Source organism: Octopus bimaculoides, chromosome 9 (assembly GCF_001194135.2).
Source record: "Octopus bimaculoides isolate UCB-OBI-ISO-001 chromosome 9, ASM119413v2, whole genome shotgun sequence".
Taxonomy (NCBI): domain Eukaryota; kingdom Metazoa; phylum Mollusca; class Cephalopoda; order Octopoda; family Octopodidae; genus Octopus; species Octopus bimaculoides.
Genome location: NC_068989.1, coordinates 98,979 through 120,764, shown reverse-complemented (window position 1 = coordinate 120,764; position 21,786 = coordinate 98,979). Strand labels below are relative to the sequence as shown.

The window sequence follows — 21,786 nt, the reverse complement described above, 5'->3', positions numbered from 1 at the left end:
CAGTCAAGCGACACTGGCATTGACCATGCTCAAATGGAGCTTTTTATGTGCCACTGGCATGGGAACCAGTCAAGCGACACTGGCATTGACTACACTCAAATGGTGCTTAGGGTTTGGGTTAGGGTTAGGGTTAGGTCAGGCAGTATTGGCATCAGCCACGACAACTATTTCACTTGACTCAACAAGTCTTCTCAAGCACAGCATATCTCCAAAGTCTCAGTCGCTTGTTATTGCCCCTGTTCGAAGGTTGTGCTTCACTATACGGACAGTAATTCTACATGGTTGTGAGATGAGGGCCCTGAATGCATCGGACATGCAAAGGTTAGAGAGGAATGAGGCTAGTATGTTCCGCTGGATGTGTAATGTAAGTGTACATGTTTGATAGAGTGCTAGTGCTTTCAGAGAGAAGTTAGGCATAAGAAGAATTAGTTATTGTGTACAAGAGACAAGACTGGGTTGGTTTGGTCATGTGATGTAGAGGGATGCTGAGAGCTCCATAAAGAAGTTCCAATCTCTCAAAGTAGATGGAGCACATGGAAGAGGGAGACCCAGGAAGACATGGTACGCAGTGCTGAAGAATGACCTCAGGATACTGAACCTTTCAGATGAGATGACAAAGGACTGAGATACCCAGTGCCTTGCTATACTCAAGAAGACTCATACTCCACAGTAGAAGTGTCACGTCCACTCCCTCCACCTCCCGGTGAAGAGGATTGGCCTGCAAGAGCCCCTGTGTCAGTGCCACATAAAAAGCACTCATTCCAGTGTCATGTAAAAGCTCTTGTGCTGTACCACATTAAAAGCACCCAGCAAACCGTGTAAAGTGGTTGGGATGTTAGGAAGGGCATCCAGCAGTAGAAACTATGCCAAATCAGACTTAGAGCCTGGTGCAGCTCCCCAGCTTGCTAGCTCTGGTCAAACCATCCATCTCATGCTAGCATGAAAAAAACGGATGATGATGATGGTGATGTAAGCATATATAGGCTTCTACAAAGTTTTCATCTACCTAATACTACTCATAAAAAATTGGTCAACTTAAAGGTATAGAAAACATCTGTCCAGAGTGCCACACCCAGAACCACAAGCTGGTAAAGAAATTTCCCTGTCATTTAATATCTCTTCAATATCTATTTCCCCAAATGGCTTAGGTGGAACAGGGGTTTCAGAACACTATCTTTCCTTGTCTTGATTCCATGTTATTTCCTAGATTGTGAAAAACAGAATGTCTTACCAAAGGGACAGAATATAATATCAAAATTTCATCCACCACACATTTCACAATTAACACAAAACTAATTGCATTATCAATTACTCACCAGATGGCGTTCTATGCAATGGGGAGGGTGCAGCGGCTGGCGATTTGACAATTTCTTTTACTGAAACCAACTTCTTCCTTGTTTCTTGGACAACACGAGGAGCTGTTTCTTTCACATACGTTTTGGGAACATACAGCCCTGTGCCATCAGCTTTCATTACCCACCACCATTCTTCGTTGGCTTTCTTAATCAAATCAGCCACCTTTGCAATTATCATGGAATACAATATACAAATGAAATAACAAAAGAAGTCACTGTTGACAGGTTAGAAAATTAAAAGCAAGAAAACTTGATATTCATTACACAGCGACCAGGTGATAAAGTGACCTTAACCATAGTTAAAGTCAGAAATCAACAGACTGCCTTATGAAATAAGGCTTAGCTACAATTTTATGGCTAACTGAAATAATTCTTATTGTAAAATAACTTGTCTTTGTAGAAAAACTAATCAAGGGTTATTAACGCTAGTTATAGCATAATCCTTTTTATACAAATAAGCTATTAATAGTTCAGATTCTTTTCACAATATCAATGCCAACAAACACATTTTTTATAAAAAGAAATCAGAATATATATATATATATATATATATATATATATATATATATATATATATATATATTTATCATTTAAAAATTTTTAAATCCTCCAAATTTTAGTTATACTAACCTTGATACATATTTATAAAATTGTTAATTGATTGAAAAATTCAAATTCTATTTGTTCACAAACAACTCCTCAATATGACTTTAAACTTAGATAATTTGATAAAGATATGGGTAAACCAGTCGAGCATGTCTCTTAGGTGCTAACAATATGTGCATCTCTGACCACAAGCAGATGTAGTAGGGGAGCACCATAGCCATGTGTTGGGAGGAATTCTTTGGGATTTGAATAATTCACCTCTGGAAACATGGGTGTTTTGTTCATCATCCTTAAACAACCCTTATTCAGGGACCTTTTGAGTGGGATGGGTTACTCAACCTAAAGAAAATTCTAATACAGTCATGCACTGTTTATCTCGATATATCACATCACCATGTTGCGCACATGTGGTTGTGATGCATGTGGCAGGTGTACCCTTATCAAACAAGTAGTCATGTTGGGTATATTAGGCTTTGTATATTGGTACCCCAGTGTCATTTTGATGGCATATGTTGCTCTCACTCAATAATCATAATGATAATAACAATAATCCTTTCTACTATAGGCACAAGGCCTAAAGCTTTGGGGGAGGGAGAAATTCAATTACATCAACCCCAGTACATAACTGGTACTTTTTTCATTGATGCCGAAAGGATGAAAGGCAAAGTTAACCTTGGCAGAATTTGAACTCAGAATGTGAAGGCAGACAACATGCCGCAAAACAGTTTGCCTGGCAGGCTAACAATTCTGTTATAAGAATCCTTTCTACAATAGGCACAAGGCCTGAAATTTGTCGGGAGGGATAAGTTGATCACATCAACCCCAGTACTCAACTGGTACTTACTTTATCGACCCTGGAAAGATAAAAACAATGTTGACCTCAGCAGAATTTGAACTCAGAACATGACGGACAAAATGCTGCTAAGCATTTTGCCTGGCATGGTAACAATTCTGCCAGCTCACTGCCTTAATGATAATAATAACAACAATGAATTCAATTTTCTTCAATTCTAGAAATTTTCAGAATATATATTTCTATACTCACTTCTCCTTTATTAATGCTACTACCATCTTTAGGGTTTTGATAGCCAAATAATACTTTAACTTGTGGTATTTCTTTTTTAACTAAGACATCTTTATAAACTTCTTTTTCCACAACTGTTGGCTCCACTTCAGAATCGAGTTCATCAGCATCATTTTCACCATTTTCCATGTAGCGTACAAATTTATCAGGTGATATCTAAAGAGTGAGAGTAGATTAAACAACAACAACGGAAAAGTTCAAAGCATGTCACAGTTTTAGTTTTACTCGATTTATGACTCAAAACGGATTTCTATTCATATATGACAATTGAATGATTATGAAACTAAATTCAGGACCCAGTTTAACAGTATCAATTTGACACATGGCTGTTTATACCCGAGTCCACTCTGGTATAAACACTTTAGCAGAGTCTATTCAGTCCAGGTCTATGATCTGAGAATAAACTCCCCTTTTCTACCCACAAATCTCAGCTCCTTTCCCTCATCCCTTCAAAAAAGGGGAAAAAAAACATTATGTGCCAACCTTTCTCTCTTGAAGCCATAAAAAATAATCGAACCAGTTTCTGCAGATAGACCAGATTATTAGTCAGGCAACAAGTGACAGGGTATAATAGGTAGGGATGTGAGATCTAAAGAACAGGAATGGAAATGATGAAAAGGGGGCAACAACGTCAACGTGTGTCTAACCAGAAAAGAAAGACTGACCGTGTAAACCTAGAGAATTTTGATCAATATAACAGGCATGAAGTGAAAGACTAAATTACTCAGGTATAAACAGCCATTAATATGTTAAAGACATTTAAGTTCCTGCCAACCTCGTATTTAACAATTTATTGAATGGTGTTCAATGATTGATTCTAAATAAAACTTACATTGTGTTCACTGGCAGCTTTGGTCATAAGAATAGAAAGTTCTCGAAGACGTTCAATCTCAGGACTAAAAGCATCAATTTCTTTCATAAGTCGATGGTGTCGCACCAGCAATGCCTAGAAAAGAAACGAAGAGTTTTAAAGGAGGAGACAAAATAACAAATATACGATCCATTAAAATCTTAAGATATTAACCTCTCTAATTAGTTTAACTGTGTCATAAATCATGACAGTGGTGATGGGTGTCATGCTATGAAGGAATCAGGTGTCTAATGATGATCAAAGCAAGAAATTGGCAATACTAAGAATTCCAATTCCAACTGATTAGTCTACACAACTCAAAGTCTTGTACTCTTTAGATTATACAGTTTAGCAGTCTTTTAAGAGTTTGACTAAAATCATAAAAAGAAAAACCATATAGTGCTATCATCAATTAATATTCAAGCTTCCTGCTGGCATGGGTTGGACAGCTTGACAGGATCCAATGGGTCCAAGGACAGTATTGCACTCCAGTTTTTGCTTTGACATGGTTTCTATGGCTGGATGCCTTTCCTAACCCGAACCATTTTACAGCATGGACTAAATGCTTGTGTTCATACTACCCAACATGCTGCTTGCAAGACTATAAAGCTGGACGGTGCGGAGCAGCTTTATGGTGGGAGGTGAGAAGTACAAGAGAAAGGAGGGCAGTAGCCATACAGAGAAACCACAAGGCTACTGCCCCCATCCCTTTTCTCATACTAAAGGAGCCACATGGCTAGTGACATGCGGAAGAGTGAAAATGATCGGCGGGGGGGGGGGGGTTCAAGAGTGTATAGTGTGGGAGAAATGGGGGTTGAGAGCAGGGAGGGTGGGTAGGTAACTGTAAAGATAGAGTTGAAGGGTAGATGGAAGGGGTGGCAGATAAGGGACAAGTGGAATGACCAATGATGCACGAGTTGGGGAAGGTGGAAGGATGCAGAAGAAATATTATTAGTCTATGAAATATTCTTTTTGCAAGCTTAACTTCAAGACAGCCATTATTAGCTCATAACACCAATGTCCATTTATCCAAAGTAATAAAACTAGCCACACCCACCGAACAGCATATTTCCCCCTCTTTTGACACTCTATAGCATTTCATTATCTAATATCAATATAATCTATTTCATCACATCCCCTGTATCTATTATTTCTGTGGTCAACCTATGATAAACTGATGTTAGTGAGTGAGCCTCTATGTGTAGTTACTAAACTGGCTAGAAATAACAACCAAATCTCCCTGAAATCACATTCTAGCAGCTTAGAAAAAGAACTAGAATGCCTTTGATCAAAGAACTGCTTGATCAAGGCTAATAAAAATTGTTGGTATGAAAAAGTAGATTCTACTAGAAAACAGCAAAAGATAAAATACATGTATTCATTACCTTGGCACTAGTTTCATCACGGCCACGGTCATTGCTGCACACCACAGTCAACTTGTCCTTCATCCAAGACTCAGCCTCATTTGCATCAGCATAAAACTAAAGCAACAGAATAAAATTAAGAATCAGGAGATAGCAAATATTTAAGATAATCAATACAGATGATGATGATGATGATGATACACAAAAGCAAATAGTCTTACTTGCTGAGCTTCTATGGAGTCTTCCAACCAAACTCTGCGGATTCGCAGCAGCTCTCTCAGTTGTTGCCATTTGTCCTCAAACTTTTTCAGTCTGTCAGTACCATCCTTTGATGGGAAAGAATATCCTGCAGATCTTAACTTAGCACCTGTTGCTAAGAGTGATTTTCCAAGTTGATCATGGACATTAACTTCAGCTTCTTGAGCCTTTGAACAAATTAAAAGAGGGGAAAAAGCAAACAAAATCAAACTATTACTTATATACTTAAATCCTTAGCAAAAAAAGTACAAATATAAATATTCTCTTTTTCTTCTATTTATTCAGCATGTTAGAGGAAATGACAGAGATAACTGAGTGACAAACAAAATTCATAGTTTCATGGTCAAATACTATATTTTATTGATTTACCTTTCCTTCCCCCCAGGGGCAATAAAATACCTTTTATAGTCTGAGGTAAGTTTAATTTACTAATTACAATATCTAACCTTATATCTAATTAAGGGATCAATATTTGTTCCCCTTATTACAACATTGATTTTTTCACCATATTTTCTGAGTTATTAAAATTCTAAAAACAGCATTAACCCCCAAACAGTACACAAACTTAGCCACTGTTTAGAATGAATTGATTTAATTATACTACCTACAGGAGACAATGCCACAATGATGTGAAAACAAAGACAATGCATCAATTGTTACATTCTTCTGTGTTATTTACAAATATTAATGACAATTAAAAATCAAAAGTTGTCTATCTACAAATGAAATTCATGTTTGATTCTGATATGACAGTGATATTTAAAGAAATTCTAAAGGTTATTGTGAAACCATCATACAATATTCTTTGTGTCTAAGGCAGCAAGCTGGTGGAAACGTTAGCATGCCGGGTGAAATGCTTAGTGGTATTTCATCTTTTACGTTCAGAGTTCAAATTCTGCCAAGATCGACTTTGCCTTTCATCCTTTGGGGGTCGATAAATTAAGTACCAGTTGCGTACTCGAGTTGATCTAATCGACTGGCCCCCTCCCCACAAATTTCAGGCCTTGTGTCTAGAGTAGAAAATATTCTTAAAATGTTTTCATATAATTTTCTATACAGCAACAATGCTATTCTATAAATGTTTTTTTACATGTTAAAATAAGTCCGTGCTAGTGTGGTGTGTGCAGGCACTGACATCATACCACACTAACCATCCATTGAAATTAAATTGCTGGAAACTTATCCCTTTCAAAGTATTTCCAAATTTCCCCAAAATTTCAAACTGTGATCACCAAAAATCAAAAGTGAATTTAAATATTCAAAGGGTTGGAATGAAATATATTACCTCGTATTTCTTCAGTGTACGCAAAGCTGCCTTCAGATCCTTAGAGAGAGCCTTAGTTTTCAAGATTTTGGTTTTTTCATCAACCCACTGATCTTCTTCTTGGAGATCCTGAAGAAACTGGAAATACTGGAGAGATTTCTTCAATTTATCTTGTTTTTCTGCCACCAACTGTTGCACACTAGATATAGAATGGAAATAATTTAAAAACAAACAAAATTTCAGCAATAATCATTTTAATACAACTGTAATAATTTGTCAATTAGAAACAAAGTGTTTTTCTACTTACTTGGTATCCAGCATATTACAGGTATCTAATTAGAGCGATCCCAAATGGACAAAGAATTAACTATGGTAAAGTATTTAGTTCAACATTATATTATTTCAAGAATGGCTAGCACCTCATTTGATTATATGAAGGAAATATAATTTACTGTGTAGAAATCTTTATTATATCATATCATATATGACAAATTACGTTAAATGTATTTTAAATACCAGTAATACGCTTCTTTGGCAATGCCCTGTCACTTATGATCTCCGTACCTCTAGGGTAAGCCCTGGCATCCGCCACCATCTACCTCTCTTTTCTTTTACTTGACCATTCAATTTATAACCTGATCCCCGTGCCTTGTGACTATGCCCAGCCCTTTCCACCATCCCCCTCCTCCTCTCATTTGCATTCTTGCTGTCTCCCAATCTCTCTCTCCTTATCTTGCTGTGTATCTCCTTTACAACAGCACACCCGTTTCCGTCCTCATTCTTGATCTCTCTCTCTGTTCAGGTAACCATGTATCTCCTCTACAGCAAGATACTTGTTTCTGTCTAACCTTTCATCCTCTGACATGAGATCATCTCCTCCAATGACCCTCCCCTCTCAAAGGATTTTTGTCTTGCAAGTTACTTGGTGACCCTGCCACATAAAAAAGCATCTAGTCCACACTGTAAAGTGGTTGACATTTTGAAGGGCATCCAGCTGTAAAACTAACCTTGCTTGTGCCACATAAAAAGCACTCAGTCCACTCTGTTGGGTGGTCGGTGTTAAGAAGGGCATCCAGCTGTAGAAAACCTGTCAAATAGACACAGAAATCTGGTGCCGGCTCCTATCAAACCATCCAACCCATGTCAAGATGGAAGGCAAATGTTAAATGATGATACATTTCTGCTATGAAAGCCTACCTTCTGATACGCAAAGAAAGCAAAATATTGCCCCAAAATGAATGTTCTTTTGTAAATGTTTAAAAATTGGAGCAGACTTTGTGTGTGTGTGTGTGTGTGTGTGTGTGTGTGTGTGTGTGTGTGTGTGTGTGTGTGTGTGTGTGTGTGTGTGTGTGTGTTTGTGTGTGTGTGTGTCGCTCTCTCTCTCTCTCTCTCTTGACATAATGTGCTAATCATAAACAAGCATCATCAATATACCAATGGTACTCTTTGTACTTTAATGTGGAAACATATCCTAATGATCAGAAATATTGCTTTACTTGAAATCAGGTGAGGGTTGGCAACTACAGAAATGGGAGTAAAGCACAAACTCTTGGTTTCTGCAATTTGTAAGACATGAGAACAGAAATAACAAATCCTGGTTAGTGAAATCTACATTAAACTTGAACTGAATTGCAGTGGGAAGCATGACTTTCCAAAAAAACAGAAATAGTTTTGCCAGTTTCATTTCCCTCAAAAATTTATAACTCATACATAATAAAGCCCAACTAAATAACTTAGATCTAAATCTCATCCTCCACCCACCAAATACCAAGAAAACCAACTCACAGTTTAAGCTCTTCAGTGACTTCTTTGGTTCGGTTTAACAAGAGTGGTTGACCCGTGTCTTTATCGACTTTCTGAACTTTATCCTGCAGATTAGAGAGTCGTTTTGATAAGACTGACATCTGAGTTTCAACTAAATCATGCTTCTGTAAGGCATCCTCAACTGCTTGCAGATGTTTTAATGGCACTTCTGAAGTGACTTTTGCCTGTAAGAAAAAAAAATTTAGATGATTTTTTAGAAAAAACTTAAAAGACAATCAGAAATTGGATTAAGAGAGAGAGAGAGAGAGAGAGAGAAAGGAGCATTAAAATGATTGGCTAATGTGTGTAGAAGCTGTTGCACCAGTATGGACACATCATGCAGATGATAAATGAGACAGGGTGAAAATGAGTTGCATAAGATATTAAGATATTTGGTGCCACAATATTTGGAAGACTAGAAGTGCTTTCCTGTAGACACATGGAAAATAGTAATGATAATTTTTTCTAATCACCAATATTAGAGAGACATGTTATAATGGAGGGAAACTTGTTTTAGTTGTCAACATATGAAGGGGCTAAGAAATACTCTAGATGAGCCTGCTTTGGACTTTACTCCTGACAGTAATTGGTTCAATACAACAAACAGTCTATGTCAACTATTCAGCAGCCCTGCTGTTCCACTGAACCTATTTACTGTTAGATGGACTAAGCCATTGAGAAGTAGAATTCACCTTTGTAACAGCAAGATTCATATTATAGATTAGTATGCTAACATGAAACTGACCAAATCAACAAATGACTTTCAAAAGGCCAGACAATACAAACCAACAGAGAGCTGGAATAATTGTGTTAATGTATTAATTATGCTGTACACCTTTCCACAGTTATAATGTAAGTATCAGGTGGTAATGATGTCAAGTCAATTAAGTATACCTGTTTATATCGGATTCATACAACTCAGAGAAATCTCTATAAATAAAAGTGAAATTCTGCCTGTCCATCTGGAACCCCTCCTCTATCTCAGTCTACATTTGCTATATATAGACATATACCTTTTTGGAATCAGAATGATCCTGGGATCGAAAATCTGACCTTCATTTGGTTCTTGAACATCCAGCACTGGGATCTGATGTAAGAGCATTTGGGCTACTATTTCTAGCAGATAAAGCAACCGTGAGAGGTTTCAAATGGTTTACAAGAATTTCCTTCCTTAGCTATAATAATAAACACAACATTCTGTGCGAGAAAACTGACCAAAGCTTTTTGAATTTAATACCCAAACTTTGTGACAGTTACCTCCATTACCTACAATAATAAACGCGACATTCTATCTGTCAACAAAGAATATTGTTTATCCTGCTGTTTTTCAATGATCCCCAAATGTCACAGTGATACAAAATTCTCCAAACGTGATACTCTGTGATATCAATCTGAGATGGTAGGAGGATACCGATAAATGTTTTATTATTATTGCTCTCTTCAGTTTGGGGTTGAAAACCCAAATAGCCCACCACAGGAGCTAACTTAAAAGTCCGCATAGAGTATGGCTTTTAAGCTATATTAAATAAAGGTTTTACTTTGATATTGTTGAAATGTTACAAATTAAGCAACAACAGTATAACAAGCCCTAAACCAAGATGAAAATAGCCCAGTGAATATTACTGGCATTTATTTCAAACTGAAACACTGTTCCTACAGCAGATGGAATTGAACACAGAACAATGAAATTGTTCCTCTATACTCTTAATATAACAGTTTATCACAACCAAATGATGTAAACTAAACTGCAGCGACAAAATAGCCTAGTAGATAAAATATACAACTGATTCATGAAGTGAAAGTTGACATTATTTCTAGAGAGATAATTCTAAATTGCCTCAATTAATTTTGTCGGGAAAAATAAGGTTTTGCTAATAAAGGTTACTGGTAATAAAACTTGTACTTTTCCAGAGAAATCTCTGTTTCTTAAAGCTATAGAAACACAGGTTAAACATTGGCCACTAAGACTTCTGTAATTTAAAAAAAGGATTAACTTACTTTACATTCTTTGAGTTCTTCATCGACTCCATCAATCTCTCGTAGGAAAATCATTCCATTTTCCAATGCACTGATGCTTTTCTTGCGTTCTTCTAATGTAGTCAATAACTTCTTCCAGTTTTTTGTTATTGCATCGTTTCTGGGGAAATCAGAACATAGTAAATAGAGACACATTTTTATTCTACAAAATCCTACAATCATTGTTACTGTCACACACTTGAATTAACTTAGAAAACTATTTTCATGCCATAATGTTGTTGTTTGTTCCTTCTTGAGCCATGACTAGCTCATAAGGGCCGTTTTCCCGGTTTCACTGGCATATAGGTTCCCCACTTGAACGGGATGCTGGTCTGTCACAGGTGAGCTGATAGAAGCAGGAGGAAAGAGTGGGAGAAAGTTGTGGTGAAAGAGTCAGAAGTTCACCATTACCTTCTTCCAAAGCTGCGTGGAGCTTAGGTGTTTCGCTCATAAACACACACATCTGAGATTTTAACCCGTGATCCATCAACCGTGAGTCCGCTAATCTAACCACTAGGCCATGTGCCTCCACATTTCATGCCATAGTAGAAATACATAAATAAATTTACAATGATGAAAATAGCAGTGAAGAGATGTTTAATCCTAGGTGACTGTAATGCTGAAGATGAACATGTGAGGCCTTTACTTATACAGATATGTTTCCCCACTAACCAAGATATTATTAAAACGTATTTTAAACATACCGTTTTTTCACAGTTGCTCGATCCTGATAGTTCTCTCTAATAAGTTCTTCTGCTAGTTCATTGACTCGTTTGAAACGGTCTTTCTGAAATAAAAATATTAATTTTAATAACAGTTTGACTTCACTCCATATGACAAAGTTTGTGGACATGTAGAACAATTGGCACCTCTCAGATATTGGAAGACTAACAGACAGAAACAAAATTTTAGATAGACTTTATATTTTAAGCCTTTGTTACTCAGCTCATGTTACATGTTAATGGCTGTGAAATGAACAGCAGTTCTTTTCTTTATTCTTAGGTCCATGTGCTCTGATTATGTTGAGAAGGATTTACCACCACATTAATGGCAACCTCTGATGTAGCGTATTCAGCAACATCAGTTCACTGCACCACACACAACAGCAGGGTGAAGTGCAGTTGTGGGCCAGTTGCTCAGTCATCACCCAGCAGAGACTCAACACATTTGTGACAGCAGTCTCCACATGGGAGCAACCAGACTTGATACTGTTAGGATTAAAATTGAAGCTGAACAACCAACATGTGTGAAGCTGTAGTCTATACAGAATGGCAGAGATTAACTACCCTTCTCTTGTGTGTGGGGCAGTCACGTCTAGGGTGGAGACTACTGTCACTAATGTGTTGAGGCACCACTGGGGGAGTAAGAATTTTTCCTAATGAGAATTACAAATGTTTCAGAATAGCATCATTTAATATCTGATTTCCATGCTGGCATGGGTTGGACGGTTTGACAGAAGACTAGCAAGCCAGGAGGCTGTACGAGGCTCCAATCTGATCTGGCAAGGTTTTTACAGCTGGATGCCCTTCCTAGTGCCAACCACTCCGAGAGAGTGTAGTGGGAGCTTTTTACATGCTACCAGCATAGGGTCCAGTCAGGTAGCACTGACATCGACCATGCTTGAATGGTGCTTTTTACGTGTCACTGGCACTGGCATCAGCCACACACTAATGGTGCTTTTTACATGCCACCGGCACAGGTGCCAGTCAGGTGGCACAGGTGCCAGTCAGGTGGCACTGGCATCAGCCAAGACTATGACCTCACTTGACTCAACAGGTTTTCTCAGCACAGCATATTGCCTGACGATCAAAGGGTACTTTTAAATGGGCTGGTTATGCAACACTAGCATCAACCACGGCTACAATCTCACTTGGTTTGCCGGGTCTTCTCATGCACAGCATATCTTCAAAGGCCTTGGTCACTTGTCCTTGCTTCTGTGAAGCCCAATTCAAAGGCTGTGCTTCACCACTTCATCCCAGGTCTTCCTGGGACTACCTCTTCTACAGGTTTCCTCCACTGTTAGGGTGTGACACTTCTTCACACAGCTGTCCTCATCCATATGCAACACATGGCCATACCAGTGCAATTGACTCTCATGCACACCACATCTGATGCTTCTTATGTCCAACTTTTCTCTCAAGGTGCTTACACTGTCGTGTATGCACACTAATATTACACATCCAGCAGAGCATACTAGCTTCATTTCTTTGTTTCACTGCTGTGCAGCATGGCTGTTCACACACATGCGTCATACAGTCAACCCTTCACTCTGAGCAAGAGGCCCTTCGTTACCAGCAGAGGTAGGAGATCTCTGAACTTTGCCCAAGTTATTCTTATTCCAGCAGCTATGCTCTGAGAGCATCCACCCCTGCCACTGACTTGGTCACCTAGGTAATGGAAGCAATTAACTACTTCTAATTTATTTTCCTGGCATGTGATGGAAGCTGTTTTCTGCACATTTTCAGTGTTTATTGCCCCTGTGCATCTGCCACACACAAAAACTATCTTCCGAGTTAACCTTCCTCTCATATTGCTGTACCTCTTATGTGTCCATAGCCTACACTGGGTACATCTTACGGAGTTTCTACTTATGCTTTTTCTACAGATTGAGCAGGACCATCTACCTGAAGGGATTTGTGATTTGTCTGCCTTCTTACTAACTAAGACTTGCTAGATTGACGAAGGCCCTTCGATTCTAGACTTTGCTTTCACACCTGAAACGTCTTCTCTAGTTCTGGTAGTGACTCAACTATTAGAGTAAGGTCATCAGCATAGAGAAGCTCCCAGGGACAGCCTGTCTTAAATTCCTCTTTCACTGGATGACTAGGATGAATAAGAGGGGACTGATCCTTGGTGAACTCCAACTTCTGCCTGGTATTCTTCACTATACTTGTTGCCAACCCTCACCTTATTGACAGCATTCCTGTACATGGCTTGTACAGCTCTCGCCAACCATTCATCTATCTCCAGTTTCTGCATTTACCACCAAATATGGGATCGGGGGACCCTGTCAAAGGCTTTCTCCATGCCAACGAAAGCCAAGTACAGATGTATATCTTTGGTTAGGAATTTCTCCTGCAGCAATCCTACCAGAAATATAGGATCAGTGGTACTTCTCGCTGACACGAACCCAAACTGCATCTCATCTCGACCAACTCTCTTCCGAATTAGTTGGGCTATGACCCTCTCCGTAACTTTCATCACCTGATCCAACAATTTGATGTGGAATACAATAAAATGGCAAAAACAGAAAATAAAATCATTTTAATGGTGGTTGCAGTTCCAAAGGCATGGTGTGTGTGTGTGTGTGTGTGTGTGTGTATGTCCACCCAAAATAAGTAAGAAGTTGTCAAAAATGATGTTACTTTCAACTGATAAATAAATTTTAAATTAAGAATTAATCACTTTAAAACTTGCTTTACAAAGAAATATTTAAAATCTAATTTAAAGCAACGCACTAAAACTTTGCAATTAATATTTATCAAAAACGAGAAAAAAAAAATGCATACAAACCACAGATAGAAAGCTTGTATGAAATTAATACACTTACTCCTGCTAAGATTTCTGCACTAATTGCTTCATGCTTCTTCAAAACTGCATCTGTTTCACTGGCATTGGTGTTGATGATTTCTTCATCTAAAACTTGATTCATATCCACAAGCCATGTTTCACGAATGGAAGACTAGAAACAAAAAAAAAAAAGAAATTATTTCAAATATTTAAAAATAACCCAGAAAACACATTTAAATTTGTTTTATATTGGACATTGTGAAATAATAGCAAATAAAGGTACAAGTGCAGCATATATTGAAATGCATCGCCCTCATTTAATGTCTGTTTTCCATACTGGTATGGATCAGACATTTTATAAATTTTATTTTTTCTACAGACTTCTGTCTTCATGAAATTTTAGACATTATTTCCATAGTATACTAGTTGACTTGAGAATTGTATATAAGATGCCTATGGTCTATGCAATTCTTAATTTTGATCATTTAGTTTACTTAGTATCAAAGAGCATCTAGCATTGTTTAGCACTATAAAGTTGATATGGTACAGTTAGTAGTATTTAGTTGTACAAGATGGTGTGAGATAATCTAAGCGAGTGGAGAGAGAGAGAGAGAGAGAGAGAGCAAGTAAGAGAGAGAGAGTTATATTTGCAATGACAATGGAATAATCTAGTCAAACATTAAATTATCTCAATAAATAATTATTTAATTATCACATCAAAGCAGTACCTTTTGGTGAAATCGTTGAGCTAACCGTTCTAATCTGTCCAACCTGAAAAGTGAAACATAAAAAAAGTAAAGAAATCTTTATTGTTAAGTTACGTAACAAATGTAGACTAAGTTTTTTTCTTCTTAATCCTGGGTACTAAATCCTAAACTAACGACAAATTTAGCAATAGCAACAAGAATTATGGCAAGGGAAAAATTTGTGAAAATTGTGAAAATAATATTACTGATAGCAAAGCCATTAAGACTACAGTCAACGACAATTTGTCATAACATCAAATACAACAAGACTAGTGACATTTATGATGAGTATTACACAACTCCTGTGAAAACTACGACTAGATTAATAATTATAAAAATAACAATATGACAATTAGTTTAATGACACATAGAATGACAAATATGACAGACTCAGAAAGGTACAACAAGGATATATATAGCTTAAAAAGGAGGAAGAGGAGGAGGAGAAGAAAGAAGCAAGAATTATATTTCATTAACCTTCTAAGTTGATCCCTCAACACAATTTCTCGATCATGCTCAGCTTTTTCCAAATTAGTCCATGCTGTGTGAATGTCATGAACTAATTTGCCCTCAGGTGGTGTGTAGCCTTTTTGCCCATTTGCTTTCAGGTTAGCTTGAATATTGAAGAAAAGAACTTCAATGTGGCCTCTTTCTTTAAACCTTTACAAAAATGAAAAGATGAAGAGTTATTGACAAATGGATATTGCAGTGGATATGGTCAAGTAATTAAATGAAAACTAAAATATTTTTTTGATACTTTCAAATCAATCACATGATTTTGTATAATGGTGATATCTGTTTTCTAGGGTACAAGACCTACTAACTTCAGTGCTAATCATATGTATGTATAAGTGTATGTGTGTATGCATGAGCACGTGTGCAAGTACATGTGCATGTGCGGGTGAGTGAAAGACTACTGAGCTACAGTGGCTCATGCATAGGTCTGTTAAAGTGAAGCTCTGCAGGAAAGAAGAAGTGTTGTAGCTGCAACCTACATTACTATAACATTGCCAAACTCCTTTTCGTTCACTTATGCCTGCTACTATCAGTCTGACATTCATAATTTTCACAAAACCATTTTATGAATAATGAGAGACGAAGTTTAGGGTGTGGAAGCAAGGTCTAGAATTGAAGGGCCTTAGGGTTACCTCGCAAAAACCAAAAGTCTTAGTAAGTAAGAAGGCTGTCAAATCACAAACGCCTTCAGGTAGATGGCCCTGCTCGATCTGTAGAAAAGGCGTGGGTAGAAACTCCATATGATGTACCCAGTGCAAACTATGGACACATAAAAAGTGCAGCAATATGAGAGGAAGGTTAACCGAGAAAGTAGTTTTTGTGTGTGACACATACACAGAGGCAATAAACACTGAAGATGATGTACAGAAAACAGATCCCATCACATGCCAGGGGAAGAAACTAGAAGCAGTTAGTAGCTTCCGCTACCTAGGTGACCAAATCTGTAGTAGGGGTGAATGATGAGAATAAAATGAAATAGTTCCAATGAAAATAATTAGGCTGTGACTTTTGCTAAACAACTTTTAAATTGCATCATTACACAGCATATTAATTAACAAACATGGGATAGTAAGAGAGCATCTACACTGTCACACAACCTCGTCTAATTGTTTTGAGATGGAAAAAAATACCACCTTTAAAGATATTCAAAAACAAAACTAAAGCCATAGAATTCAACATCAAAAGCAAAAATATAATTCTGAAATTATGTTATTAGCCTCAGAAATGAACCTACTTTGGTGGTTTCTCCACAGTTCGGTACTGTTTGAATTTTAAAAGTTCGTTTTTAATACCCTCATATGAATTGGGAAAATTGCGATCATTCAGTTCTTTAATCTTCTTGTTAATCCACTCAATCAGGTTAGTGGTGAAAGATTCATAGTCTTTTTGGTTTTGTCGTAAAGTAAGAACGTTGTTGATAATCTGAAAAAAATTACAGAATTTGCTTCATAATATTTATTATTCAATATGAGAATATATCCTTTAAAGTTAAAATAAGACATATACAGAACAGTTTAAAGTGAAGAGCTTGTTCATATTTAAACTCCAGGAGCTGACATTACAAGCTGTGTGAAGGACAGATATTTCAGGCAAACTTACATTTGGCAGCTGCACTGATACACTTTCAAAGCAATATAGCTATATAAATAGAGCTAGTAAACCATTTCCATTAAAAATAACCACAACTTTTGCACTTCTACAGCCATCATTGTCAGACATTCAATACTTCTTGTCTGATTACAAAAGACAACCAGACTCCCATCCTCATCATTGATAAATTGGAAGTAAAGGGGTGCCATATGAACCATCAATCTGGACTGCTAGGATTTGTTTCTATCACGTGAACATGGAGCCACAAGATCTAAAAATATTTCTTATCAGTTAAATATCTGTTTTTCGATACTAGAGGAAACATTAATATTTATTTATTCATTATTGCTATTAGGATGTGAAGAGCAGAATGGTGGAGCACAAGTCAAATCGCCTCACAGTACTTTTATATTTCAAATTCTGCTCCAGTTCATTTTGATTTCCACCCTTTAGCATTTAATAAAATAAGCATCTGTCAGGCACTGAGGTGAATTTAATCAATGATATCTTCCCAATAAATGATCTTTAGCCAAATCTAGAAATCATTACAAAAGTGATAAAAAGTACCAATTAAATCCCATGAAGTACATAGTTATCTCCCCTTACCTAATCAACGTTGGCTTCAGCTGTCAGCGAACTTTTTCCACCACAGGATGGTTAAAATGAATACTAGGTATATATGCTGGAAGATGATTAAATTGACTCTACTCCTCTAACGATGTTGAAACTTAGCACTAAAGTTAGAAATTATTTTAAGGGTTATGATTAAAAATTTTACAAAATTGGGTTCAAAGTTTGCTAAAAGTATCATTCTAATAAATACATGATGACCTTTAAAACAAGGAAGCCTTTCTGTCCCAATCTAATGATTTGACAACAAAGGTTACAGTATCAGTTCAGATCTGACAGCCTTTTATTATTAAGTGGTTTACCTTGGCAATTCTTTTACCACCTGTTAATTCAGACTTTAATTTGGCAAAATAGTGGTAATAAGCTGATACATAAGTCATGATTACTTTCTCATCAGGTTTAGGTACATCAACATCTGCAAGAGACAACACATACTCAAATGAATAATAACTTTTTGGTATTTATATATATCTTCATCTTATAGTCTAATTAATTATGATATATATATATATATATATATATATATATATAAAACATAAGTTGAAAACTGCAAGAAAACATATGCATAATTTTGTATCACTTGGTTGTCATAGTAATCATATTTAAATATGTTTGAATGTCTAAATTCATAAATCAGTTTTAATTCATATTCTAATATCTTTAAAGATTATATATATATATATATATATATATATATATATATATAAAATGCTCACCATTAAGAAAATAGCATATTGATATAACTACATCATATAAAGGTGTGGCTGGGTAGTTTAGCTTCCAGTTTTCTAATCAATAAAAATAAAATATGATATTAAAAAATTGAAATGGAGAAATTCCCATTTCATTGTGTGAGATTTCTCAGGGATCAGGAATGTGTTTTTGCATTGATTTTCCAAGACCAAAAGGTTAAATTTCAAAATCTGATTGCATATTTTGCAATTCTGAATTAAAAATTCCAGCAAAGACAGTTTTGACTTTAATTCTTCTCATTCATAAAAGTAATGATATAAAATACCAGTAATAGTTCTCACAATGGATGTAATTCTAATTAAATCCATTCATTTTAGTATTCACTTTGCAGTATACTCTGTACAACTTGTTTGTTATGAATAAGCCAACATGAAGCAGCCCATTACAGCTGTTCCATGTTATATTCCAATAAATATTTTCAACTAAGAAGAAAAAAAATATATACCTACATAAAAAAAAGTTATAGCAACGAAATAGAAAGAATGTAAATATGATGAGAGACAAGAAATGTCTAACAGTGTGAAGCAGCACTTTCTCATTTCATCAGATTATACACAAACATTAGTGGAAAAAAAAACACCCCACAAAGATTCAATACCCATTCGAAGTCCATGTGTTTCTTTGGGGAAAGGTTTTCCAGTATGCTACAACAAAATAATATTAAGTTACAAACAACTAACCTTCAGCATCCAACATTTTGGGGATGCCCATGTTCTTTGCCACATTAAAAGCGTTGTTCAGATTTGGCATGTGTTCAGATGGTATTAGTTCTTCATAAGCAATCAACTCAGGGCTGAAAAATTGAAAAATAAATATTTCAAATTTTTTGCCACAAGGGCAGCCTTGGGAAGGTGGGGATGAGCCAATTCCATCAATCCCAGTACATAACTGGTACTTATTTTATCGATCCCAAAAGGATGAAAGGCAAAGTCAACCTCAGCGGAATTTGAACTCCGAACGTAGTGATGGGTGAAATACCACTAAGCATTTCATCGAGCATGCTAACCATTCTGCCAGCATGCCGCTTTGGGAAAATTGGAAATAATAATAAAGATGAAGACAAGGAAAAATACTTGGAGAAGGAATTTAAGATGATTGTTACTATTGTTCTTGAGTAAAGTTCATTAATTTTATTTGGATACACACGACTTACAAGAAGCTTAGAAACATTCTGTCAGTATTCTAGCTGTGGCCATATTGTTTTTACAAAAATATCTTTTCATAAAGATATTAAATAGTTTGAGTGATATTTGACTGCTTCATTGACAGGTTTAGCTATCACATACAAACTCTGTCCCAAACACAAAGTATTGTGTAACAATGAAGTTTCACATTTATAGGAAACAGAAATCTAAAATTACAACATTAAGATCTACTTTTTGAATAATCCTAATGAGACAATTTCCTTGTTTATTCAAATATATTAATCCAATATAACTTTATAGATCGATATATTTCAAATAATTTATAAGCATTTGGTTTAATGCAAACCTTAAATTTTCTCCAACTTTAGCTAATTAAATAAGCTTTAATCAAAGCAAAAGCAACCAATTGACATTCAGTTACAGATGGAATATCACACTGGTTAAAACATTTGCAAATGTTAACTTTCCCAGTTATTTACCAGGCCCAACTTTAAAAGACACTTAAAAAATAAGAGATACTAATGTTCTTTAGACTAAAAAAATCATCATCCTTGTTTAACATCTGCCTTCCATGCTGGCATGGGTTGGATGGTTTGACAAGAGCTGACCAGGAAGAAGCCTGCACCAGACCTCAGTAACTGTTTTAGCAGGATCTTTACAGCTGGATGCCCTTCCTAACACCAACCACTCAGCAGAGTGGACTTAGTGTTTTTTATGTGACACAAGCACAGGTCGGGGATCAGTTTTGGTAAGGTTTTTACAGCTGGATGCCTTTCCAAACACCAACCACTTTACAGTGTGGACAGGATGCTTTTAAGTGGCACCTGCACTGACAGGGTCCCCAAGTACTTGCAAGACAAAACGAAAAACAAAAAAAAAATTCTTTTAGAAGCAGAACCAAATTTACCGATGAGCATGAATAAGGGCATTAAAACCCAGGCCATTGCGCCAAGAAGTGGTGAAATTTTCAATATGTACACCAGGGTATCTGAAAAGGAAATATATTGTAATTAGAATAATGTAATAATGTTTTGTATTAAAAACTTCTGGATCTGTCTCTCTCTCACAGACACAATACTGTAGCTAAATTGTTGATCTCACCTATTTAGCAACCTACCTTATCAACATAGTGATCTATTTGTAATACATTTATCACTTTATATGTGTATGTGTGCATGCAATATGTGTGTGTGTGCATAAAATGGTAATTTGGAAGAGCCGTTAGAGTATTGGATACGAAAGCCTAACAGCTTCTGTTCCAACCCTCTGCACTAGTTCAAGTCCAAATAAAGTCAAGTTTGCTTTTCAGTTTTTTGGGAACAGTATATAAAGTATTAATTGTCACTCCTTCTTTCCCCCACCTGTCTCTCTCTCATATATATATATATATATATATATATATATATATATATATATATATATATATATATGTAAATTTAATAATGAGGGTAGAAATTGATATTAATCAATTAAAACCAGTGGCCTAGCATATTTAAAAAATCCGAAGATTAAAATTATATGAGTGGCAGATTGACAGCCCATAAGAAAAATATCAACTCTTCAAATTCCAATGCATTAAACTTCACTTTACATCCTTCTGGGGTGAAAACAATAAAGAACCAATCAATTACTTGGGTATCTTTTATGTTTTACCTCTTTTCAGTCATTGGAATGCAGCCATGGTAGGGCACTACCTTGAAGGGCAAAATCAAACAAATCAACATCATCATCTTCGTTTAACGTCCGCTTTCCATGCTAGCATGGGTTGGACCCAGCTAGCATAGGTTGGACAAAAATAGTTGCCTCCCCGGCGGGGAATCGAACCCCAGTCTCCCGCGTGACAGGCGGGGATACTTACCACTATACTACCGATCAGAACTTATTCTTTCAGTCACTTTTTGCTGAATGCTCCGTTACAAGGATGTAAACAAACCAACACTGCTTGTCAACTGGTGGTAGGGGACAAATACAGACACAAATATATATATATAAAAGGGTAAAAGATAAAGACCCCCTTCAGTCATAAATGACTTTGGGATTGCACCTAGAAAGTTACCATCTGAGACACAAGTCTCCATGCCACTGATGTTATCCAAGGAAAAGGCAAAGGCTGATACAGCTTGGCACCAGTGACATTGTAACTCATTTCTACAGAATGGGTGAACTGGAGCAGTGTGAAATAAAATGCCTTGCTCAAGAACACAACACACAACTTAGTCTGGGAATTGAACCCCTTTTCCTTATAATTGTGAGCCTGAGCCATGCACCTTCATTATATATATATATATATATATAT

At 36.5% G+C, this 21,786-nt stretch overlaps 1 protein-coding gene across 1 annotated transcript in view; it reads right to left on the bottom strand.

Moving 5' to 3' along the window:
* LOC106868373 (spectrin beta chain, non-erythrocytic 1) overlaps positions 1 to 21,786 on the bottom strand; it is a 183,489-nt gene that overhangs the window by 107,798 nt on the left and 53,905 nt on the right. The window contains exons 6-21 of the mRNA XM_052970308.1: positions 20,398 to 20,478; positions 19,026 to 19,138; positions 17,895 to 18,007; positions 16,607 to 16,794; positions 15,334 to 15,516; positions 14,839 to 14,881; positions 14,151 to 14,282; positions 11,305 to 11,387; positions 10,583 to 10,721; positions 8,567 to 8,769; positions 6,803 to 6,980; positions 5,481 to 5,684; positions 5,281 to 5,376; positions 3,878 to 3,991; positions 3,007 to 3,201; positions 1,317 to 1,518 (exon numbers count right to left, since the gene is read on the bottom strand). Of these exons, the coding sequence (XP_052826268.1) occupies positions 1,317 to 1,518; positions 3,007 to 3,201; positions 3,878 to 3,991; positions 5,281 to 5,376; positions 5,481 to 5,684; positions 6,803 to 6,980; positions 8,567 to 8,769; positions 10,583 to 10,721; positions 11,305 to 11,387; positions 14,151 to 14,282; positions 14,839 to 14,881; positions 15,334 to 15,516; positions 16,607 to 16,794; positions 17,895 to 18,007; positions 19,026 to 19,138; positions 20,398 to 20,478 (2,267 nt within the window). The remainder of the gene's footprint in view (positions 1 to 1,316; positions 1,519 to 3,006; positions 3,202 to 3,877; positions 3,992 to 5,280; positions 5,377 to 5,480; positions 5,685 to 6,802; positions 6,981 to 8,566; positions 8,770 to 10,582; positions 10,722 to 11,304; positions 11,388 to 14,150; positions 14,283 to 14,838; positions 14,882 to 15,333; positions 15,517 to 16,606; positions 16,795 to 17,894; positions 18,008 to 19,025; positions 19,139 to 20,397; positions 20,479 to 21,786) is intronic.